At 36.4% G+C, this 12,259-nt stretch overlaps 1 protein-coding gene across 1 annotated transcript; it reads left to right on the top strand.

Annotated features, from left to right (window-relative positions):
- The first annotated feature begins 221 nt into the window (after nucleotides 1-221).
- Nucleotides 222-5,399, top strand: LOC105749637 (lymphocyte antigen 6D-like). Its single transcript, XM_012543880.2, has 3 exons — nucleotides 222-285; nucleotides 3,022-3,129; nucleotides 4,593-5,399. The coding sequence occupies exons 1-3, from the start codon at nucleotides 234-236 to the stop codon at nucleotides 4,793-4,795; spliced, it is 363 nt and encodes a 120-aa protein (XP_012399334.1). The 5' UTR covers nucleotides 222-233; the 3' UTR covers nucleotides 4,796-5,399.
- Nucleotides 5,400-12,259: the final 6,860 nt, after the last annotated feature.

Below are 12,259 nucleotides of genomic sequence, written 5' to 3'. Positions count from 1 at the left end.
TGGATGAGCATGTCATCCAGGGTTAATTTCTCTGACCTCTGGGCTCACTACACCTAGGGAGAGTCAGAGATGGAGTTAGTAAGAAAATGAGAAAGGAGTCTTGTCATTTACCTTATGAGTCAGCCTCCCTTGCAGAGTTCTTTTATTAAGAAAGGAAGGAAAAAGGATGACCAATCCAGGTCATATAGTATAAAACCATCCCAGAGTAGGGCAGTCTCTACTCAGTGATCAAAATGAAAGCTGAATTGTGCCAGCTCTTGCTTCTACTGCTGCTGTTGGACCAAGGTAAGAGGTATGGGAAATGGGTGGATGGCACGTATCCTAGAGAGGTGAGTTCCCATAAAGCAGCTGTGCTATTTAGCTAGTGGTACAGTAGTCTAGGACTCATATTAAGGCCTCATGGTTCTAGTTGGAATATTGTGTCCTGTCCCAGAGACTACATTCAATAAATTGATATACTGGAAGTTGTCTAGAGCATACCTTGTTAAATTGTGAGTTATGACCCCATATGGGATTGTGTAACTGAACATAGGATTTGAGAAAAAATTTGGCAGTTGTAAAAGGTATCAAACATTCTGCCAAGATTGAATTCTTTTATTTTTTTTTTTTGCTGAGGCAATTGGAGTTAAGTGACTTGCCCAGGGTCATACAGCTAGGAAGTGTTAAGTTTCTGAAACCAGATTTAAACTCAGATTCTCCTGACTTCAGGGCTGGTGCTCTATCCACTGCACTACCTAGCTGCCCCCAAGATTGACTTCTTTATGAATAATAAATTTTTTATCAGTAAATATTAATTTACATACCTATTTTATATACCTTGTATAACTGGGGTCATGTAAAAATTTCTCAGGCAAAAAAAGATCATGAATGGAAAAAGTTTAAGAAGCCCTGATCTAGAGAGTGAATAATAAAGAAGAAATCCTGCCATGTAAGAACAATAGCTAGCATTTATATAAGTTCTTACTATGTGCTAGATATTGTACTAAGTATTTTACAAATATTACACTCTCCATTTTAACCACTGATTCCCATCTACCTGCTCCCATGCCCACCAGCTACCTCATAACTTCTGTATTCCATAGAGCTTTTTTTAATCCCAATCCCCTAAATCTGTTGTCCTGTTCCATTCTTTACCCTTGTGCCTTAGAAGGTGACATAGACCTTCAGAATTAGAAAAGACCTTTGAGGATACCTAGACTAAGTTGTCACTGAACAGGAATCTCTTCTCCAGAATCCCCCATAAAGAAGTTGGTCATTTAGCTTCTGCTTGGAGATTTCCAGGGAAGGGAATGTTCCCCCTCCCCAGCTGCCCCCAACTTGAGTTAGCTCATTTTACTCCTGCCCAGTTTTTACTCTTCTCATTTTATAGAAATTGAAGGAAACTGAAGACCAGAAAAGGAATGACCTGATAAGGTCAGGCATCAGTTCAAAGAAGGAATTAGAATTGGAACCATAAGGTTTTGGAGTTGCTAGAGGGTGTTCTTTCTACCAGTCTAAGATAAATAAATTCATAGATTGGGGGCAGAGAGTATCTTTAATGCTTCTTTCCTATTTGTACTAGTTGAAAAGAAGTCATAAAAAATGTCTTCTCTAGAGCCCCCAAAAGCATTAGGAAGAATAGAGATTGGAGGGAAAGCTCAATTCAGATACATTTTCCCTTGATGTTAAGGAAGCACTTTAACAATTATACTAATAATGGAGGGTTGCCTTGAGAGGTTACCAAATTAATAGCTCCTATTTCTATAACTAGCACTTTACAGTTTGCAAATGGCTTCTTTCCCAAGAGGTGCTATCAATATTATCACCTTCACTTTCTACTCAAAATGAAGGCTTTGTCATGGAATGTCAGAATTTGAGGAACTTTTTTTCCCCTCCAGCTTCCTGGAGGAACTTCTGATGTGGAAACTCCCACCATTGTTAGGGCATCTTAGCTAGAACTGGAAATCCTAGAGAACTACTTGGAGGGTACTAAGAGAGGGTCAATATCTTGTCCATGATAATGTAGCCAGTACTTTTCATAGGAACAACTAGAGTCTATATCTTTCTAACTCCAAGATTTGTGCTCTATTCAATCTTATCACTTTAAAAAATCCATTTTTATTGTTTTTTGAATAAATTTGTATTCAATTTTAATCAAGTTTATCAATTCAATTCATTAAAGATTTATTACACATCTATCATATTCAAGCTATATGCTAAGATCTGGGTATACAAATAATGTATAATTATATTAAATATAATTATACATTATTATATAACATTGTTAATATTATGTTATATTAATTATAATATATTAACAATATTATATTATAATAAAATAAAAATAGCTAACATTTATAAAGCACCATAAGCTTTTCAATGTGCTTTGCAAATATTCTCTTGTTTTATTCCTACAACAGCCTTAGGAAATAGGTGCTCTTATTCCCATTTTACATATGAGAAAACTGAGGAAGCTAAGTTAAGTGACTTGACAGGGTAACAGAACTATTAAGTATCTGAGGTCAGATTTGAACTCAAACCTTCCCACTTCTCTTCCACCTTTCATTCCTGCTCTTGAGGGGGTACACGTTCTCTATTCCCTCATGTAGTAAGACTCCCAGCGTTGATGATGTAGGCTGTAGCCCTTGGAATTCATATTATAATCTGAACTTCTTGTAGCCAAGGACTGATTGGGCTTTTCTTTGTACCCCCGGTCGTCTGACTCTGGCAAGCACTTAATAAATATTTGTTAACTGATTGATAGACTGAGGTCACGATACAGAGGAAGAACATGGACTGTGGAGCCACAGGATCTGGGTTTAAATTTTGCCTCCGATATTTAAAATTTATGTGACTTTCTGTAAATCACTGTATGCCCCCATACCTTTCTTCATCTGTAAATTGAGGTAGTTGGAGTTAATGGCTTCTGGCTCTTTCTCAAATTCTAAGCCTAGTATTGAAGCTATTATTCTCTTTCTCCACTGGGATCCCATGTACCAAGGACAGTCTCTGACTGACTCACATGTTTGTCTCCCACTATAGCCTCCATCATTCGGGCCTTGAAGTGTCACGAGTGTACAGGGATTGGTGACTGCCTGAAGCCTACAGATTGTAACAATCTAACAAGATATTGCTTAAACACGTGGCATAGTAAGTAATCTATCTGGGGGCCAGTCCCAAGGGAGGAGAATATGGGTTTGATTTATAACCATTAATAAAGACTAATAATGAAAAAAAAAAAAAAGCCTATACATCTGTAGATTTTTAGGGTTTATAGAGCAATTTACTCATAAGGAAACCATAAAGTAAGTAGAATGATTATACCCATTTTACAGATGAAGAGTCAGACTCAGAGAAGAAATGTCCAGTCTCTTTATTCTATACACGAGGAAACGAGCAGAAAAAACTACCAGTTTTTATTTTAGGAGATGTAGGTTTGAGGTTAAACTCATATACTTATTAACTATGTGACTTTAGATAAAGTATTCCTCCCTAAGCCTCAGTTTCCTTCTCTGTAAAATGGGGATAGTAATATTTGAATGATCTTCCTGATAAGGTTATTCTTAGGAAAAGAATTTGTAAATCCTCAATGTGAACCATGTGAATGGTTATTGCAAATTTCAAGAGGAGGAAACTCAACCATGGAGAAACTTGCCCCAAATCACACAGCTACTGAGTATAGGTGGTGCAATTAGAGGTAGCCAAGTAGCTGTGCTGAATGTGAATTCAAATATGTCATATACTTACTCATTATTATTATTCATATAATTTATATAATTAATTCATTTATAATTAATGTATTTTATTCATATATTATCCATATACTTACTAATTATTACCCCTTTCAATCTCAGTTTCCTTATGTGTAGAATAAAAGGGCTCAACTCAATGACCCCTAAGGTATCTTCCAATTCTAATATATCATCCTAGGACCTTAAGACAAACATTTGTCCTGTTATATACATTGGCTTAACTCTTAGGGAAGGTGATCTTTGTTCACACGGTGCTGGGGTTGGTGCACTAGGAAGTCCCTGGCTTAAACTATTTCTTTCTTTACTCTTTCCCCTGGACTTTACTGTGGGAACTGAAATTAAACTCTTCAAAGATCATCTCTTAAGAGTCAAGTCCTTGAGGGCCCCTAAAAATCACCCAACATCACAGATACCTTGGTCAGGTTAACAGAAAGCATGGCTAGAGTGATTCTAGCAACATAGATTTAGTAACATTTAGGGTCCAAATCTATGATCCTATGAGCAAATTCAACTCCTTCATTTTATAGAGTAAATCTCCATTGATTACATGCCTGAGATGAGGTGAAACAGACCCAGTTGGGTACTTCTGGGGCCTCTATAAAATGACTCTTTTACCTCTTTAGATCTCTGAGTATCTCTCATCTATGCTTTTATTGAGCTCTAGTTCCTCCGTGTTTCTTTCCCTCTTCTTTTGGTCTCTCAATCTCGATTAAGTCCTAACCTCAGCTCTAGCTTGCTAGCATCTGTCTTGTGGCCCCAACTTCATCGCATTGTGTTCTCCACGCAGATGTAGTATGTATGGCGTGTCTTCTGTGGAGGGATGGAGTCCAGGGTTCCATCCTCATTCTGTCTTGTTTTTAGCTTCTCCAGATAAGAAGACTTGGGTCATCAAGTCTTGTGCTTACAGCTGTCCACCTGCCCTAGAAGAATACGGTACTTCCCCAGCAACCTGTTGTAGGACAGATCTCTGTAACAGTGCCCTGAACATCGGTGTCAATGGGTTTCTTCTCATCGCCTGCCTGTGGGCTGCTGTTTCTGCAGTCTTGTCATCAGCTGGTCTGTAGTAGGCTGGTCTCAGCCTTGAAAAAAGCACAGTCCACTCTCTTCAGCACATGGGAACACACATATGACCTCAGACCTTGGGAAGATTACAGTTCTTCTATAACATTAGTCCCAACAAGTTCATGCTGCTGGATGACGTCAAGAAATTGCTGAGTTATTCCTCAGTTCTCTCTCCTTTATTGGATGGTTGCAAAACTCAATATGGACTTCACTCCTGCACCTTCTGTTGTCATATTCTCTTGACTAGCTCACAATGAGATAGACATCTCCCCTAAAAAGTAAGAAAGAATGGACACAAAAGAGACAGAAGCAATTTCAAGGTAACATATCTCTCATCATCATGAAAGAGCTTTGAATGTCCTTCATCTCCCCAAAGGCCCTCAGTTGAACTTCTCAGACTTTCATGTCTTGTTTCTGAGAAACCATGCCTTTGGTGGCCATGTCATAGCTTTGGCTCATATTGAGTTTAAAGTTCTTGACAACCTCCAGATCTTTTCTTCAGAAAATGCTATCTTGTTTTAAAATGAAGTGCTAGAGCAGAACCTATTATGTTTCAGTTGAAGTTTAAAAAAAGGGGAAGCAATTATGATTTTAGATAAAGCAAAAGCAAAATTAAGCCTAATTAAAAGAAATGGTTAGAGAAATTACATTTTGCTAAAAGGCATTATAGACAATGAAGTAATATAAAAATTTCATAGTAAATTTCTCTGATAAAAGTTTCTTTTCTCAAATATGTAAGAAAATGAATCAAATTTATAAAAATAAGATGCATATCTCCAGTTAATAAATGATCAAAGTATATGAATAGGCAGTTAAAAAAAAAGAAATCAAAACTATTATATGAAAAATGCTCTAAATTAGTATTAGGGAAATACAAATAAAAAAACCCTGAGGAGCCATCTCACATCCAACAGAAATGTCAAGTATTGGACAAATATTGGACAGTATGAGAATTATAGGTGGTACACTTATAAACTGTTGGAATTAAGAACTGGTCTAACCATCCTAGAGAGCAACTTATCTAACTATGCCCAAAGGGCTATAAAACTGTGTACTTTGACCCAATAATGCTACTACTGTGTATGTATTCAAAAGAGATCAAAGAAAAAGGAAAAGAACTTCTATGTACAAAAATATTTGTGGCAGTTCTTTTTGTAGTGGCAAAGCATTGGAAATTGAGGGGATGCTTATTCCTTGGGGAATTAACAAACTGGCTTATAATCGTGATGGAGCTCTATTGTGTTATAAGAAATGACGTGACTTCAGGAAAAAAAACAATAACAAAACTTTGCAAGATCTATGTGAACTGATGTAAAGTAAAGTGAGAAGAACTGGAAGATCCTTGTGCACAATAACTGCAATGTTGTAATAATGATCAACTATAATTAATGCAATGAACTGATGAACTCTAAATACCAATTGGAATATATTTTTTTCAGCCACATTTATTTATTTATTTATTTAAACCCCTCCCCCCCTTTTTAGTTGTGATATGGCTAATATGGAATATGTTTTGCATAATTTCATGTTTAATTGATATCAATTTGTCTGTTCAGTGGGTAGAGGAGTGGTGAAGAGGGAGAAAATTTAGAGATCAAAATTTAAAAAGAAAAGAATGTTAAAAATAAATAAATTTTAAAAAGAAAATGGTATTTCTTCATACCTGTCTTGTCTTGAACTTCTGATATTATTTGAGACCAAGTATAAGACTTTACATTTATCCTGATTAAAATTACTTCCTATTAGAGCCAATCCCAAGTTCTAGACTCTTAAAATGGTGGGTTCTGGGAGGGAGTAACCAACAAGGACAGGAGGACCCGAGTTTTCTTGAGAGTTGATCTGTGGAGGTACCTAGGATCACTGGGACTCAGACTTGGATTTTTCTTTTTGATAATTTGATCTCTAGTCTTTACATCACACAGCAGAATCCTACTTTCATAGAATGACAAAGTTGGAAGGGAGAGAACATAAGTGGACACAAAATGGAATGGAAACTGGGAACATAGGGCAATCAGTTTAGAGCTGGATCTAGCTTTAGACATAATTTAGTTTCTTTTTTTTTTTTCTTATGATTCTGTGATTTCATCTAGGGGGTTCCTAGTGAAGAATTCTCTTTATCAATACAGATGGGTACCTTTGAAATTTGTAGTCTTAGAGACTAGAGTCCTAGGGCACTATGAGGTCAGGCTAGCTGCCCATGCTCATATAGACAGTATACTGGAGATGGATGTTGAACCCAAGTCTTCCTGTCTGTGGGTTGTCTTTCTACCTACTGTGACATGTTGCTTCTAATGTAACATTTAAGGAAACTGAGGTCATGAACTTGTCCAAAATCACACAGCTAGTAAGTAGCAAGTGTCCAAACTAGGCATTTTCCCATGATTTCAGAGTAGAAAAAGACTCTAGAACCTAAAAATATTAAATCAGGAAGGGATTTTAGAACATAGAGGAAGATAATGGAGCTAAAAATGCTACTTTTTTTTTTCCCAACGAGAAACATCAAATAGTTCCAAGCACAAAAAGAGTTGATGAAAGAACTTAAAAAGGACTTTTAAAAAATCAAATAAGAGAGATCAAGAACAAATTAGGAAAAAAAATAGGAGCAATACAAGAAATTATAAAAAGGAAGTTAACCTAGAGAACTAGAGAATCAAAAACTTAAGGAAGAAAGTAATTCCTTGAAAACTAGAGTCAGGCAAGGGGAAACTAATGACATTCTAAGACATCAAGAAATAAAATAAAATCAAAAGAATGAAAAAATAGAAGAGAATATGAAACCTTTCATCACAAAAACAACTGATTTGGAGTACACTTTGAGTATAAATAATATAAAAATAGTCATACTACCTGAAAATTGTGATTTTAAAAAATTGTTTCAATATTACAAGAAATTATCAAGGAAAATTGCCCTGAAGTTCTAGAACAGGAAGGCAAAGCAGAAATAGAAAAAACCCACCAATCACCACTCAAAAGAGATCCCATAAAAAATATCATAGCCAAGTTTCAAAACTCTCAGGTTAAGGACAAAATATTGCAAACAACAAGAAAAAAATAATTTAAGTATCATGGAGCTCCAATATGGATTACATAAGATCTAACCATTACTATATTGAAGGATCATAAGTCTTAGATTACTATATTTCATAGAGTAAAAGAACTTGGTTAATGACTTAGTGTAACTTACCCAGCAAAGTTAGGTGTGATCACAAAGGAAAAAGATGGCTATTTAATGAACTGAAAGACTTGGGGCATTTGTGACAAAACCAACAAAACTTAATGGAAAATTTAACATATAACATATAGGAGAAATATAAGGTTAAATTAAAGACTAATTATAAGGAACTCAATAAGGTCAAATTGTTTACTACTTCTATGTGAAAATATTATCAGTTCTTTTATGACTATTACCATTATTTGGGTAGTTTGAAAGAAAGGCTTTGGTTGTTGAGATGAATCTAAAAATTAGTGTGTAGGGGAAGCTAAGAAGGAATGCTTATACAAATGAGACATGAAAGGAAGAATTGATACAGAAGCTAGTGGAGGGGGGGGGGCAGGATGAATAATACTAGAATCTTATTCTCTGAGAATGGGTTAAAGAGGGAACACCATTTATCTAGAAAAATATAGAAGTCTTCTAGATTAAGAAAGGAATCATAGGGCAGGGGGATAGAGTAGGGGGAGATGATAAGGGAAGGACTCTTAAAGGGATGGGTAGATTAAGGAATAGGAGGGTAAAGTAGCAGGTAGAAGTAAAGCAGGGGGGTGAGGAGAGATAGGATAAGTAAGGAGGAAAAAAAATGAGGAGAAATAGGAAGGAGGAAAATGCACAAGAAGTGATTGTAGCTTAGAATGTGAATGGGATGAATTTACCCATAAAACCAAAATAGCATATTAAAAATGAGAATTCAGCAATATGTTGTTTTCAGGAAATGCAATAAAAATGAGAGACACACAAAAATAAAATAATGGGCTGGGGTAGAATTTATTATGTAAAAAAAAAAAGCAGAGATAGTAATCATGATCTCAGACAAAATTAAAGTTAAATTAGACTTAAACAAAAGAGAAAAAATAGGGAAACTATACTTTATGCTAGCAATATTATTAAATATTGTTCTAGACCACTTAAAATAATTAGACAGTATAAAATATTTGAAAGTATACCTGCCAAAGCAGACATAGGACTATATAAACAAAAGGATAAAACATTTTCATACAAATAAGGTCAGATCTAATTAACTGAAGTAATATTCATTGATTATGGGTAAGTAAAGCCAATATAATTTTTAAAATGACAATTTTACACAACCTACTTATTCAATGTAATCCCAAGTAAATTACCAAAAATTTATCTGATTTGGCAAAAATAATTGCTTAATCATTTGGAAGAACAAAAAAGTCAGGAATTTCAAAGAAACCGGGGGGAAAAATATAAAGGAAAGAGGTTCTCTTGGCTGAAGTCTTTGATAGACACTGTACCTTGGAAGGGCCAGATGACCTCTGTAGTATTGTGTTTCTGGGCACCATGTTTGAGAAAGGACATAGTCAAATTAGAGTTTATCTTGAGGAGGAGGATGGTTTGCATGGTGAGAAGACTGGAGATCAGGTCTTATGAGGATCAGTGGACAGAATCAGAGATTTGGACAGTTTTACCTGGGAAAGAATTCATAATCACTCAGTATTTATTAAGCATCTATTATGTGCCAGGTATAACACTATACAGCATTGGGAAAAAGCAGTCTCTGCCCTCAGAGAGTTTCCATTGTAATGGTGGAAGACAACATATGAGAGAGAGAGAGAGAGATACACAGAAAGAGAGACAGAGAGAGATATACACACACACAAAGACACATAGAGAGACAGGAAGAGACAGAAACAGAAATAGAGAGAAAGGGGGGAGGAAGGGAGAGAGGGAGAAAAAGGAAAGAGAGAGAGACACACAGAGATAGAGGCAGAGAGAGAGACATAAAGTGAGGAGAGAAGGGAGAGAGACAGAGAGACAAGAAAGACAGAGACAGAGAGAAAGACATAGAGAGACAAAAGAAAGAGACAGAGAGAGACAGATGGGGGAGGGAGGAAGGGAGAGAAGGGAGAGAGAGAGAGAGACAAGGAAGAGAGAGACAGAGACAGAGACAAACAGAGACAAAGAGAGAGAGATAGACGAAAGAGACAGAGACACAGAGAGAGGTGGGGGGAGAGGGAGGAAGGGAAAGAAGGGAGAGAGAGAGATAAGAAAGACAGAGAGACAGAGAGTGTGTAATTGGGGGGATTTGTGGGGAGTAGGGGTATCTTGGCTTGTTAGAGGTAATGTGGAATTCATCCTGGGAAGAAAAGAAGTGGCTGGTTATGAATCCTTAAATGGAGGTTCTGGGAAGAATGCACCCCCCCCCCCCCAAAAAAAAAAAAAAGGCAGAGGGGACTAAGAGTGGATGAGTTCCTGGGCTGTCATGAGCATCCAAGTTGAAAAGGTTCCTGGAGAGAGAAGATTCTGGGAAGACAGTAGAATAGGTCAGAAAATTCTAAGCTCTCCAGATTTCCCCCACAAACAAGACAAAACTGTACCTCAGGATAAACATAGAGTAGTTAAAAACTAATAGGAGCTAGGGCAGAATAAAGAAGATACAAAGATGGCAGGATGGAGGTTTAGTCCTTGTGAAGTGTAAATGCTTCTAGACTAGCTTCAATGAAACAAAAAGCCCTGGGGCCAGTTGGGTTGAGAGAGAGCCTCTACCTCAGCCATGGGAATTTTCACCTCCTGGGACAGGGTGAGTACTCAGACATCTGAGTCAGGATAGATTGAGGGAATCTCTGCTGATAAGAAATACCAAGCCCAGCTGTGCTGCTGAGACATGGTCCTGGGCAAGAAGGAACCAGCACAAGTCTGGTGAGAGGTGAGTGGTGAATGTGGGATGCTCCTGGCTATAGACACCAACAGGAGGGCAAGTTCTGGGGTACAGGTTCCAGGCTGGGGGAAAGAACTGAAAGAGAATTGAGATCCGAGGCACCATCCCTTTTTCCCCTTCACAAACCTCAGGATTGGAGATGATTGCATTTACAAGTTCTTGTTAAAACAATAACAACAACAACAACAACAACAGAGGCAAAGGAGAAAGAACCAATAATAAAAAGTCTCTATGGAAATATGGAAGACTGGGAGACTGGGATTCATTTTCAGAGGAGGATATTGAAGTAAAAAAAAGCCTCTCTTCTTGCAAACAGTAGTGTTAAATGGTCATCTGCCCCAAAAGAATTCAACCAACTAGAAAAGAAGATTCAGAATCTTAAGGAAAAAAATAATGCTTTGAAAACTAAAATTGGGCAAGAAGAAGCCAGTGGAGTTGTAAAAGACCAAGAAATAATAAAACAAAAGATAAAGAATGAAAAAACAGAAGAGAATGTGAGACATCTCATAAGAAAAACAACAGATCTGAAAAACAGATCAAGAAGAGAAAAAATAAAAATAATTAGACTACCTGAAAGCTATGATAAAAAGATAATCTTGATACATTAATATCAGAAATGATTAAAGAAAATTGTCATTAAGTGTTATTATAAGAGGGGAAAATAGATCAGTCATAATCTTAAAGAGATCCTATGAGGAAAACCTACAGGAACATCATAACCAAATTCTGAAATCCCCAGGTGAAGGAGAAAATATAAGCAACAAGGAAAAAACAATTTAAATATGGTCAAACTACAATTTGACTCACACAAGACCTAACAACAGCTGTGTTAAAAGACTGTAAATCTTAGAATGCTCTATACCAAAAAACAAAAGAACTAGGGGTTGCAGCTGAAAATATCATACACAGCAAAGTTAAACATGATCCTGAATGAAGAAAAAAAAAGATATTTAACGAATTGCCAGACTTTCAGGATTTTATTGCAAAAGAACTCCTTCAAAATAAAACAAAAAAACCTCTGAACTTAATTGAAAATTTGACATGTAAGATCCAATAAAAATGTAAGGTAAACATCAAAGACTAAATTAAATGTAGTCAATAAAGACAAACTGTTTATTTTTACATATGGAAATGTAAACCCCATGTCTCAGATTGTTATTAGGAATTGGATAGTTCAAAGAAAGATTGGGGTAGAGCTGGGTATGATGTGATTCTGAAAAGCAAAACTCTGTAGGAAAAGGTAAAAAGAGTATTTAAGTTAGACATATAAGGTTCAATAAAAGAACTGACACAGAGGAATTAGATGAGGGAGGAGGCCTGGTAGTTCTGGAATCCTATTCACATCATGAAAGAATTAAAGAGGAAATGATACAATTAGAAAGGTATAAAAATCTTTTAAGTTTATGAAGAAATAAGAGGGAGATGGAATAAGATAAAAGGGAGTATAAAAGGGTATGTAAATTAAGAGGAAAGGGATAAGGTATATAGATGAATGGCAATGGGATAAAGAGGGAGGGAAAGAGTTGGGGGAGAGGATAAGGAAGGGATCCTTGAGGGGAGGGGAGG

Source organism: Sarcophilus harrisii, chromosome 1, assembly GCF_902635505.1.
Source record: "Sarcophilus harrisii chromosome 1, mSarHar1.11, whole genome shotgun sequence".
Taxonomy (NCBI): Eukaryota; Metazoa; Chordata; class Mammalia; order Dasyuromorphia; family Dasyuridae; genus Sarcophilus; species Sarcophilus harrisii.
The sequence above is the reverse complement of the archived record's forward strand: the minus strand, read 5'-3'. Positions and strand labels throughout refer to the sequence as shown.